This window comes from Vigna angularis, chromosome 4 (assembly GCF_016808095.1).
Source record: "Vigna angularis cultivar LongXiaoDou No.4 chromosome 4, ASM1680809v1, whole genome shotgun sequence".
Lineage (NCBI taxonomy): Eukaryota > Viridiplantae > Streptophyta > Magnoliopsida > Fabales > Fabaceae > Vigna > Vigna angularis.
In genome coordinates, this window is record NC_068973.1 from 14,586,528 (window position 1) to 14,600,088 (window position 13,561).

General features: G+C 35.2%; 1 protein-coding gene across 4 annotated transcripts; it reads left to right on the forward strand.

Annotated features, from left to right (window-relative positions):
* Positions 1-478: 478 nt before the first annotated feature.
* On the forward strand, positions 479-13,323 carry LOC108331152 (omega-hydroxypalmitate O-feruloyl transferase). Of its 4 annotated transcripts, none has more exons than XM_017565784.2 (3): positions 479-545; positions 1,105-1,604; positions 12,280-13,323. In XM_017565784.2, exons 2-3 carry the CDS (start codon positions 1,164-1,166, stop codon positions 13,141-13,143), a joined length of 1,305 nt encoding a protein of 434 aa, XP_017421273.1. In that variant the 5' UTR covers positions 479-545; positions 1,105-1,163; the 3' UTR covers positions 13,144-13,323. The 4 variants fall into 4 exon arrangements, with proteins under 4 accessions (XP_017421273.1, XP_017421276.1, XP_017421272.1 ...); XM_017565787.2 differs by having other exon boundaries at positions 498-545; positions 1,157-1,604; XM_017565783.2 differs by having other exon boundaries at positions 505-545; positions 1,146-1,604.
* Positions 13,324-13,561: the final 238 nt, after the last annotated feature.

Genomic DNA, 13,561 nt, shown 5'->3' on the forward strand with positions numbered 1-13,561 from the left:
ATATGACATCTATACTAATGTATTTTCTCTTTTATATGCGAGTACCCTCCAATTATCTATGAAATGTCAAATAGCCTAAGAGTTAATGGATTAATGTGAGAAATGGAAAGAGAGATGTTTAAGTTTTAGTTATAGGTTGGGATTACCATAAAAATAAGGATTTTCCTTTTCTTTTTATATTGAAATAACAGCATTATATTCCAGTGTGCAAGCTTCAAGCATCTATTCCACCAACCAACTCCATGAAGGTCCTTAATAATCATCCCTTTCTGTGTCTCACTGTCAGGCTGCTGGAGTCAATTTGGTTTTCTACCTGCTATAGCTCAACCTTTGTCCCATGCATTAATTTGCACCTATAAATTAGACGAAAATAACCAAGGTAATTAATCTGTCCCTCTCAAGTTGGTACATTTTGTTAACCAAACGAAATGGTTGTTAAAACTTTTAGCTCACCTCATTCTATATAACTTCTCCAACCCCACATGTGCTATCAGACACCCTCACTCATCTTTCTCTCAACACTTCTCGTGCTAAACATTTTTTACGTAAGTAAAACCCTCAGTGTGTCTTCCATATTTTTTTCATATTATTTTTCATTATAGCGTTTTTCCATGTACTATTTCTTTCAGCATATTTTAAGTTTTGATGTACATAAATTGTATGTTTCAAATTAATCACTTTAGATTTATTTTTTATTAGTACAAAGTTAAAAAATAATTAAATTAAGGATATAATTTATAGATTTGAAAATATAATGAGAACACTGAAGTCTGATAGAAAGAAAAAAAAAAACCAAAAACACTTTTTTTTTCTTTCTTTATTGCTTTTTTTTTCTTATCAGATTATATCGAAAAACATATCCCGTATCTGTTTCTTTTCCTTTCTAGGTATTAACTAGGAAAATTTACCAAGTTCAATCATTACAATTCTGAATAATTTACATATAACTCCTAATCGACTGCTATTAGTTGTTTCAGATTAATAATATGTAAAATTATCTCGCAATTTCTTGTTTACTAGGGTTTTTTAAGAAATTTGACAACATTTTTCATCAGCTAAACATTATGGCAATGTGTTTCATCATATATTTATAAACGTTGCCAGAAGCAATCTCTCTGTATTCATGTAATCGTGGCTGTTGAAAGGTTAACAACAGATACGTGATGGCCAAAACGGAGATGTCTAGAACTGAACTCAATGTAAATCAAGGAGAACCAACACGAGTTCAGCCTGCAAAGGAAACAGAAAAGGGACATTACTTCCTTTCAAATCTTGACCAGAACATTGCTGTTCCAGTGCGCACGGTGTACTGCTTCAAATCTGCTTTCAGAGGAAACGAGGATGCTGCACAAATTATCAAGGATTCCTTGTCGAAGATTCTTGTCCCTTATTACCCGATGGCAGGCACGCTGTCTATAAGCTCGGAAGGGAAGTTGATAGTGCATAATCCTGGGGAGGGTGCATTGTTTGTGGAGGCTGAAGCAAATTGTGACATCGAAGAGATAGGAGACTTGACGAAACCAGATCCTCATACTCTTGGGAAACTGGTTTACAATGTTCCTGGTGCTCGAAACATTCTTGAGATGCCTCTTATGACTGTTCAGGTTTGTTATACTTTGCCTCTATGACAAATATATATCATGAATGGAAAATAAAATCAAGAGAAACTCATATGTGACGAGAAGTCTATAAAAATAAATATAAGAAAAACCATGGAATACAACTGAGATGAAGAAAAATTGGATATACAGATATAATCACTTGACTTTTGTGTGAATTTACTCATGTATACAAAATTTGTGTTGTTTTTAAATGTTGTTAATACTATTATTTAATAAAAAAAAAGTATAAGTTTATCCAATATTCCCCATTATAAACATTAACATAAAAGTTTCTAACGTAAAATTTTCAATTTAGTAACCTAAAACATTTTAGATAATATGCCTAAATATAGTCTCGTTTGTATTTCTTAAATGAGTTGATTAGATTAAAGAGTTAAAACATTAAAAGAAATAAGCCTGATTTGACTAAAGTAGCCTACCTTTTTATATAAATTTATTTGAATTTTAAAATTTAAAGAATAATATTAGAATTAATTAATAAGTATTATAAATTATGGACTAAATAAAAAGAACCTTGTAGTTTTGTACTACAAGCTTTAAATCTGCCTCTCAATCTATCAAACTAGTGAAATTATTGTTAAGACAAAAATTACCAATTAAAAGCTTATTGAAGATTTGATTATATAGATTTATATATTTTTAGTTAAATGTATGAAATTAAGGTTTCACTAATAAGATTATTTTTTTAAAATTTATATATAGTAATTTAACTTATTTAAATTTGTTTTTATAAATATTAAATTATTTGTACTAATATTTTATTACATAATTTTACATGGATTATATTTTAAGATTACATTTTTATTTGAATTTAATTTTAAAAATTGTTATTAAATAATTAATTTATATATTTATTTAAAGTGGGTATATCTGAGTGTCATAAATATTTGTGGATATAAAAAAAATCCACAAATACTTATGGGGCCGATGAATAATAGTGGATTTATTCTTTTATAGGACAAGACTCATTATCATTCCCGAGTTTGATCATTGAGAAATAATCTACAAAACTAAACTATATTGAACAACTCAAATACAAAGAATATGTAAATAAAAAGAAAATCATACCATTCCATACTTTACCTTTTATTGTTCTTTAAAATGAATAGATAACTTTAAAAAAGTAAGAAGTTTCAAGAACCGAAGTTTTGAATTGATAAAAGATTGTCTGGATACTAAGTATGCAAATGTATTGAACACTTACAAGGATAATACAAAAAGATTTAAATTACGATTTCTAACTTGAAGAATTCATCGTTTCCAAAAGAAAAACTAGAGCGTTCATTTTGCTTTAATTAATTGAATTTTAAAAAAATAATAGAATACAAAAAAAATATATCAACAATCAAAATTTATCAAACATAAATTTTTTGTCAAAAATTCTTTTTGACAGATTTTTCACAGATATAAAATTCATTAGTAATGATGTAATTGGTAATATTTACCGAAAAAATAATTGTACATCATTATAAAAGGAAAAATTTATCGATAATTATCAAAAGAAAAATTTGTTGATAATTACCAAAAAAAAATTCGTCGATAAATACCACAATCTGGTTCATTTTCTTCTTTCTCCCTCTTATCTCCACCGCCAAATTTTTATTTCTTCTCATGCCTTGCGCTAACTCTAAGTCTCTAGTTTTAAGAGAAAGCTCAAACTCATGATTCGTCTTCTCAAACTCGACCAACTTGGCAACTCAACCAGCCCACACTCGGCCAACTCGACAATAACAATAACTTGGCAGAGAAATTCGTCGTTCAAAACCCTCTCTACCTTTCTCCCAAAATCATGGACAAAGATGTGGGTATTGTCGACCTTTGCACTCTAGGTTGGTAATAAATGGGCTAAGAATCATTGATGGTGAGAATGCATTCGGAGAACAAGAGATTATGGACGACGGGCCTAGGAGTGGGAAGTTTGGGAAAGTTAAAGACTTTGGTGGTGAGTTGGAGTAGGCTTCGATACCAAGAGAGGACTATTTGAACTTGAAGATGGCATATTTGTTCTCCTCAAGGAAGACGGTGAACCCTTGGTGATTAAGTGCAGGGTAAAGGAAGGACTCGTGGGAATGAATGAAGACTTTTAGAAGTTAGGGCATAACGTTAGGAGGAGGGATTTGGAGAGGATGTCGAGCTCCATGGAAGACATGGGCTTGGCGAAGACATTGAAGGTGACAACGTAATGGAGGAGTACTTTGTTCACAAAGGGCGAGAGAGGACACTTTCTTCACCAAGCAATAATTTGCTTGTTGGGTCAATGCTCACTTTTTTAGTTGCTTTTTTCGCTCAATGGTCTTATGGTTTGGGTGTGAAGAGGAGATGAGATAAAGAAGCTTGGCTTCTCACATCTCTAGATAACGATTTAAACAAAAAATTTACCGCTCTTTTTATCGACAAATTTATCGATGGATAATAAACATTTTAAATTATCGATAGATTTTACTGACAAATTTTAAAATTTGTAAGTATTAATGAATTTTACTAACAAATAAATTTGTCGATTTTACTGAAAAAATAAATCTACAAGTAAAATTCATCAATAATTCAATTTTATCGATGAATTTATTTTTATCTATAGTTCCAAAAGTTTTTGTAATGATATAACATTCTATTAAAAATCAATTATAATTTTTAAATAAAATATTATGAGGGTTCGGCATAACTTTCTTTTTTATTGAGTTTGTACAATCATAATAATATAATTATATATATAATTTTTTATTTAATTACAATATAAGGTAAAATTATTTTTTTCTTTTGTAGTATCTAAAAAACACTAGAAGGGGGTTGAAGTAGTGTTATAGGAAATTTTTGTAGAAGAGATAATTTAACAGATTTGTCAAGGATCAAAGGATTTATATATATAAGTTGTTAAACGCTTGACTTGAAGAGTTCTATTAAAAATATAAATTCTCAAGTAAGTATTTTTCAATCGTTTAAACAAGTTAACTGTAGCGTTTTAATAAAGTTAGCTCTTTATAAATAACATTTAATGGCAATAACTTTTATAGTGGTTCAGAAATCGTGCAATTGTAGAGTTTGTAAAAAGAGCCTTTAGCAACATTAAAATGATAAACACATAGTTGTTTTTATACTGGTGTGCTCCACCGAGCTATATCCAGTTCTCCTCTAAGACCTCTTAGAGGATTTCACTATAATCTTTCACAAGATTACAACTAAGTACTCTCACTATTCCTGGTATGACCTAGTCACTCAAAGTAACTTTGGTTACTCTAACTAGAACTGAGTTTCACTCACTTCTAGTTGTGTAGTATTCTTCACCACTCTCGATATCCTTAGACACTCCCGGTATCTTCTAGGTACACTATCTAATTGAGTTTGAACCGCTTCGAGTTTCCACTAGACAAACCCATTTAGCTACCGTTTAACTTCACCGAATTAATGTTTGAATTCTCTTCAGAATTTACAATCAAACAGATTGGTTACAAGTCCTTAGGTTGTGACTCTCATAGAGAAGATGTGTATACAATACAACTCAATCTAATAGACTCTCAAATATTTCTCTCTTCTTACAACAATAAGCTTATAATTCTTTGAAGCTTGAGAGTATTAGCTTTATTTGTCTTTTGAGCTTTTCTTTTCGTCATAGATATTTTCTTTCACTCTCATATGCTTATTCTCTTGCTCTTTTTTTTTTTACATTCTTCAATATATGGGCATCAAGAAAATGTTTTTTGGATTGTACTTTGCTTTGATCTTCAGACCTTCTTAGCCTTCTCTTAGGTAACAATCGTTGGTTAAAGTTAACTTGTGAGAGTTGGCATGCTTTTTCACTTCTTTATCAAAACTAGGTTGTACAAACTTTCTGGTGCGACTTTCGATAGTAAGAACATTTCGTGGATGTCTACTTTGTCTGTAACATCCACTTTAGATTTGTATAGGATGGAACAAGTAGATACTTGACATAGGTTATATGCATAGAGTAAAGTAGATATGCATGCAGGCATATAAGTCCTTTTTGTTATCACTTTTGTTTTTTTTAAACGTTCTGCACTTAATGACATTTAATGCATTTTTAGAATAACAAAGTGCTTTTCACAATTTTTATTGTTGAAGTAGGATTTGATCGTTTAAACATTTTTAACTAAGATACCAAGTGGTTGGATGAAGGAGATCGTTTGACACATGTTATCGTCTAACCTATATAAGGCTTTTACTCAAAACGCTTCTTTAAGCTATTTTTGTTTCATCCAAAAGCACGTATAATAAGGTGTCTTTTGACGCAAGTTTTTGGATCATCATTTAAAACTTTTAGCATACCTTCCAAAAACATCTTTTGACACTTTTATTTTTCAGACATATTGAAAGTTCATTTGATCATTGCTTAGCAATGTATACCACTAGTACATTCAACAAGACTATCATTGACGCATATAATAGGGAAATCGTTCAGCAATACAGTTTGTTTATGTGTTGGTGTGTTCACTAAGGCTTTTCTCAAGATACTTAGTTTTCACAAGGTTTTTTCATAAACCACATGTCCTTTAGCTGTATTGTTTTCTTAAGATAACACTGTGTCATATGCTGATTTTGTTTATTGTTATTTGTTAAACTTCAAAACATATGAGGTCGATTAGACAGTTCAGTCTTATAGACGGTCTTGTGTTAACACTTTCGACATAATATCATGAACGATAATGATTTTTTATTCAATCATTTGTCTATCTTAATTTTCCTATTCTTATTTTCATGATTAATAATGAAAATAAACTAGATTTTAATAATTTTTATTCTGGACATCATTATGATAATCTTGGAATGGTTTGCTTCCAAACCTCTAGACGGAGATAACATTCAACTTAGCATAAAGTCATGATTATCACTTTTAATGAAAAATTCAAATTAGGTTTTCATGAAAGTCTCCAGTACCTTCTAAGGAAACCCTAAATGTAAAATAGAAGAATATAGAACTGTTATTTTAAATCTTTAACTAATTAACACCTAATATTATAGATAGTGTTATTTTTATTCTCATGAAGTTTGGTAATACTCAAGCTCTAAGATGAATGAGTGTTATGTCTGCAAAAGATTATTCGACATATACTAATGTTTGAATGAATGTGTTTGATAAGCAAATGTTAAAATGTTGTTTATGGTCAATTTCTTTTAATGAATTCATCACCTACTGTTACACAAACTTAGTCTTTTATCATTCAAGATGAAAGACAATAAACTACATTGGGGCACAACACGTAAACCAATAAAAATGTCATCCATGGTTTAAAAGAAAATGAATAAGGAGCCCTTGTTGTTGCACACTAACATATCTTTCTTCTTATTCTAGCGAGCTCATTTAATAGTAAGTTGTTGTATTATTAGTGATAAGTGATAAGATTAATGATAGCTCATTTCTAACTTCCTTTCTAAGTGAACAACTTGTCCGCGTTTATCAAACTATTAGGTAAAAAACTTATTTTACCGTAATGTAAATATTGAAAGTTCTTAATATTTACTCTGACTTGAAGAGAGTATTAGAATAAGTGATATCCTTAAATTGTTAAGATAAAATATTATAGTAGTCTACATTAAATAACTTATTTGTAGCAATTATATTGCGAACTTGTACAAACATAGTATAACTATAAATACAAGGAAAAATTCTTTTTATTTCTGTTGTATAGTCATTTATTTGTTGAAGTGTAAAACAGAAAACAGAAAAAACAGATCATTACACAGTATAAAAGCTTTGTAAATCAGTTTCAATTTTTTTAATAATACACAATTGAGGTTATTCAGTATACCTGTGATTTTTCCCTTGTATCCTTGTGCGTGTTCTTGTGTGACTGAGTGTGTGGTGGTAGAGAGGGAAGAGCTCCGGCTGAACCCTAGCAGAGCTTATGCTCATCGTCATCTCTCAACTCTGTGTTTCACTCTTTCTGCTTTGTGATATTTCTCTCTCTCACGTGCTTATTTCATTTTAAGTAAAACGTTATCTGTGCATGGGTTATTACCGTTTTACCCTTCATTCTAATATGGTATCAAGAGCTTAGGCTGAATCCTGGTGTGTGAAGTGGGTGCGTGGAAATTTACTGAAGGTGTGAGAGCTTTATCTGGTGGTGCGTGTATCCAGAGAAGAAAGGAGGTGAATTTTTTGTAAAAGATTTTTGCAAGAAAGTTTGCAAGATTGTGATGGCAAACTTTGGAGGTATACAGGGACCATTACCCATGTTTGATGGCAAGCAGTTTGATGATTGGAGAATCAAGATGCGTGCTGTGTTTGGATTTCAGGATGTCCTGGAAGTTATTGAACAGGGACTGCCTAAATTGAGTGACAATGCATCTCAAGAAGAGAAGAAAGAGTACAAGATGATGGTAAAACTGGACAGTAAGGCCAGATTTTTGATATATCAGAGTGTAAGCCAGAAGATCTTCAACAAGATCTCAAATGCTGACAGTGCAAAAGAAATCTGGGGTATTTTAGTGAAAACATATGGTGATGGAGACAGGAATGCGAAGATTAAACTGCAGGCACTCAGAAGACAGTTTGAAACCTTGATTATGGATGAAAATGAGAGTGTGGCTGAATACTTTGATAAGGTGCAGGAACTTGTGAACAAGATGAGAGCTTGTGGTGATAAGATGATGGAAGAGTATGTTGTGGATAAAATTCTGAGGACCTTGACTGCCAGATTTGACTATGTAGTAGCTGCCATTGAAGAAACCCGAAGAAAGGAGAATATTGACATTGAGGAGCTGCAGCATTCATTAGAGGCTCATGAGTTACGCCTCAATGAGCGCAAACAGTGCCAGGAGCAGGCCTTGCAGGCCAGATCTCAGTGGAAAGGCAAGAAAGGGTTCAAGAAAGGAGGAAAAGGTGGCAAGAAGGGCAAAGATTCACAGGACCAGCAAGGAGAAGGGTCCAGTGAATCAGGCCAGGTGAAAACTCAGAAAAATGGTGAATGGAAGTTTGACAAAAAGAAGGTCAAGTGCTACAACTGTCAAAAACTGGGTCATTATGCTAAGGATTGTTGGAGTGGTGAAGGTGCTAAGAACAAACCAAAGAAGAGGGCTAATTTGGCCCAAGAAGAGGAATCTGATTCAGAACCAGTAATGTTGATGGCTAAAACAGAAGAAGATTCAACAGAAAATGATGTGTGGTACCTAGATTCTGGGTGTTCTACCCACATGACAGGGAGAAGAGACTGGTTTGTAGGAATTAAAGGTGCTGGACATGGAAAAATCAGGTTTGCTGATGATAGAAGTCTGGTTGCAGAAGGCACTGGCAGGGTTGTTCTAAGAGATGTGGAAGGAAGAGATGTAACAATTGAAGAGGTACTGTATGTACCAGGATTAAAATCAAATCTGCTAAGCTTGGAACAGCTACTGCAGAAAGGTTATGTGATGAAAATGGAGGATAACAGTCTCAGAATTTTCAACCAACAGAAGAGGATGGTTGTACAAGCCCAGCTGTCACAAAATAGGACATTCAGGGTTGTGATGAGTGCAGTGAAACACCAGTGCTTTACTGCCTCAGAAAACAAGGAGGAATGGCTTTGGCATTTGAGGTTTGGACATTTAAATTTCAGGGATCTGTCTCTGTTAGGACAGAAAAAGATGGTGAATGGGCTGCCTAATGTTACTGTGCCAGATACAGTGTGCAGTGAGTGTGTGCAGTGTAAGCAAACAAGGGGCAGTTTCAAGAAGAACCTACCCCAGAGATCTGCAGAAAGACTAGGAGTAGTCTATTCGGATGTGTGTGGGCCAATGCAGGTTGAAACACCAGGAGGCAGCAGATACTTCCTGCTGTTTATTGATGACTACACCAGGAAATGTTGGGTGTATCTAATCAAAAGGAAAGGAGAAGTACTGGAGGTGTTTCAGAAATTCAAGAGAATGGTTGAGAAGCAGTGTGAGCAGAAGATAAAGGTCTTAAGGACAGATGGAGGTGGAGAATACATCTCCACTGAATTCAAGTTGTTTTGTGAACATGAAGGGATTATACATGAGGTTACTCCTCCATATACACCACAACATAATGGTGCAGCTGAAAGGAAGAACAGAACTCTACTGAACATGGTGAGGTGTATGTTAAAAAGCAAAGGGTTGCCTAACTTTTTATGGGGAGAGGCTGTGGTTACAGCCACTTATATACTGAATATGTCTCCAACAAAGAGACTGGAAGACTTGACACCTGAAGAAGCCTGGACAGGGATGAAACCAGATGTCAAACATCTGAAAATATTTGGCTCATTGTGTTACAAACACATACCAGACCAGCAGAGAAGAAAATTGGATGATAAAGGAGTGCCTCTAATTTTAGTAGGCTATCATTCAACTGGAGGATACAAGCTGTATGACCCTACATCAGGGACAGCTTGCATCAGCAGAGATGTAGTTATTGATGAAACTGGAGTTTGGAAGTGGGACACAACTAGGCAGGAGACATCAACCATCACTTTGGAAGATGAAACTGCTGTAGTTGAGACTGAAGAAACTGTGAATAATGATGGTAGAAGGAGGTCATCACGGGTTACTCACTTGCCAGCTCACCTAAGGGATTTTGACTTATCCTATGAGGCTACTCTCACATCAGAGGGACATTTTGTGCACTATGCACTAGTTGCAGAGGCTGAACCTGTTGAGTTTGAGGAGGCTGTGAAGGATGAGAAATGGCATAAAGCCATGGAGGAGGAGATTGACTCCATTGAAAGGAACCAGACCTGGGAACTGGTGAAATTACCCTCTGGAAAGAAACCCATAGCATTAAAATGGGTTTATAAATCAAAGATAAATCCACAAGGCATTGTTGTGAGGTATAAGGCACGGCTGGTTGCTAAGGGATTCTTACAAAAGGCTGGAGTTGATTATGGTGAAGTGTTTGCTCCTGTAGCAAGGGTTGAAACCATAAGATTAGTGGTATCATTGGCTACTAAATTTGGCTGGTCTCTACACCAGCTTGATGTAAAATCAGCCTTCTTAAATGGAAGACTAGAGGAGGAGGTTTATGTGGTACAACCACAAGGTTTTGAGGTCAAAGGGCAGCTGGACAAAGTGTATAGGCTGAGGAAAGCTCTCTACGGGCTTAAGCAGGCTCCAAGGGCCTGGAACCAACGTATTGATGGGTTCATGGGCAGTATTGGGTTTGAGAAATGTGTTTCAGAACACGGTGTGTATGTGCAAAGCTGTCAGCACAAAGGAAAAACAGAGAAGTTGATTGTGTGTCTCTATGTGGATGACATGTTAGTCACTGGAAGTTGTGAAGAATTAATCTCAGTCTTCAAAACTGAAATGCAAAGTGAATTTGAAATGAGTGATCTTGGAAAACTCAGCTATTTCCTTGGCATTGAGTTTACCAAGACTGAAGATGGAGTAGTGATGCACCAATCAAGGTATGCTTTAGATCTGCTGAGAAAGTATGAGATGGGTGATTGTAATGCTGCAAGTACTCCTGCAGAAGTTGGTGTAAGGCTGGAAAGGGAGCCAGAAGAGGAAGCTGTTGATCCAACAACCTACAGAAGAATGGTTGGAAGTCTTAGATACTTGAAGGGTACACATTCATATGGGATTCAGTTTAGAAAAGGAGAGACTGGAGAAGAAGTACAAATTACTTCTTATTCAGATGCAGATTGGTGTGGAGACAAGACTGACAGAAAAAGCACTGCAGGGTACATTTTCTTCATGGATGGATCTCCTATTTCCTGGAGTTCTAGAAAGGAACCAGTAGTTGCCTTATCCTCATGTGAGGCAGAATACATAGCTGCCTGTGAAGCTACGTGTCAGGCAACCTGGCTGAGATCCTTGGTAGAGGGACTGAAGATGGAGCTATCCGAGAGGAGGGTTAGACTAATGGTTGACAACAAATCAGCCATAAATCTTGCCAAACATCCTACATCTCACGGTAGGAGTAAACATATTGAGACCCGATTCCACTACATCAGGGAACAGGTCAGCAATGGGAAACTGGAAATTGTACACTGCAGATCCGAAGATCAACTTGCAGATATACTGACTAAAGCCCTAAAAGGCGAACACTTTCTGAAACTCAGAAAGCTAATCGGGATGGTGCAAGCTGAAGCTTTGGAAAATTAGGGTTTCTCTTCACAGAGAAGAAGATCGGTTAAGGAGATGTTTTTCCCCGGTTTTAATCGGTGAAAAACATGTGTGTGCTTGAAGAAGGTGGTTCTACTGAGTTTAATCGGTAGAAATTTACTGGAAATCGAGGAAGAGAAGATTTTCACCGATTCAATCGGTGAAAAGGTGTTATTCATCGTTTAATCGTGTTTTTCAAGTTTTGTTTTAGGAGGAGTGTTGAAGTGTAAAACAGAAAACAGAAAAAACAGATTATTACACAGTATAAAAGCTTTGTAAATCAGTTTCAATTTTTTTAATAATACACAATTGAGGTTATTCAGTATACCTGTGATTTTTCCCTTGTATCCTTGTGCGTGTTCTTGTGTGACTGAGTGTGTGGTGGTAGAGAGGGAAGAGCTCCGGCTGAACCCTAGCAGAGCTTATGCTCATCGTCATCTCTCAACTCTGTGTTTCACTCTTTCTGCTTTGTGATATTTCTCTCTCTCACGTGCTTATTTCATTTTAAGTAAAACGTTATCTGTGCATGGGTTATTACCGTTTTACCCTTCATTCTAATATTATTGATATTTATTTAAGAGATGGTGATAAATATTGTAATTTGCAGGTGACAAAGTTCAGATGCGGAGGTTTTACTTTGGGGCTTTGCATGAACCACTGCATGAAAGATGGACTATGTGCCATGGAGTTTGTGAATGCATGGAGTGAGACAGCTCGAGGTTTAGACTTAAAGATCCCACCATTTCTTGATCGAACTATAATCAAAGCACGTGATCCTCCCAAAGTAGAGTTCAAACACAACGAATTTGCCGAAATAGAGGATGTGTCAAACACTAGAAAGCTTTATGAGGAAGAAAACATGCTCTACAGATCCTTCTTCTTCGATCCTGAGAAGCTCGATCTACTTAAGAAAAAGGTCACAGAAGACGGTATTTTGAGCAAGTGCTCAACTTTTGAAGCGCTCTCAGCGTTTGTGTGGAGAGCTCGAACTGCAGCATTAAGGATGCAACCTGAGCAACAAACAAAGCTTCTCTTTGCAGTTGATGGAAGGTCAAGATTCGTTCCCCCAATACCAAAGGGGTACTTTGGAAATGGTATTGTGTTGACAAATTCGTTGTGTGAGGCTGGGGAGTTATTGAGGAACCCTTTGTCATATTCCGTGGGATTGATTCGCAAGGCAATTGACATGGTCACTGATAGTTACATGAGATCTGCCATTGACTATTTTGAAGTCACAAGAGCTAGGCCATCTCTTACAGCCACCCTTTTGATCACAACTTGGACTAAGTTGTCTTTCCACACCACAGATTTTGGCTGGGGAGAACCTCTATGTTCTGGTCCTGTGACTCTGCCAGAGAAAGAAGTCATTTTGTTTTTATCACATGGTCAAGAAAGGAAAAACGTAAATGTTCTTCTGGGTTTGCCCAAGTCTGCCATGGAAATTTTTGAAGATTTGTTGATGCAAGTGTGAGCATGTAGTAGGGTGGCATAGGTTTTCTCGGGTGAAAAAAGGACCCTAATAAATAAATCTGGCTAGTAAGTATGCATGTGCTCAAATTTGTAATAAAGACATTTGTGTGTACACCCACAAATTTTCTTAAAATGAAGTTGGAACTGTATTATTGAATCAATCATATATGTACCCAAATATCTAAGAGTCTCACTAAACTCTTATATCTCCTAACTCCTATAAAAGTTTTGTTGTGTATATAACAATTGTATCGTGTAGAGTAAAAAATAAAAAGAATTAAGTTTCAAAAAATGGAAACGAGGAGGGAGTGACGACTTGGCCTAAGCCCAAACTCCATTCAAAGCCCCATCATTCGTAACATGACAAGAAAGCTCTAAGAGGGAACTTGAAAACACATCAAAAGGGCAAGAATTGAAGA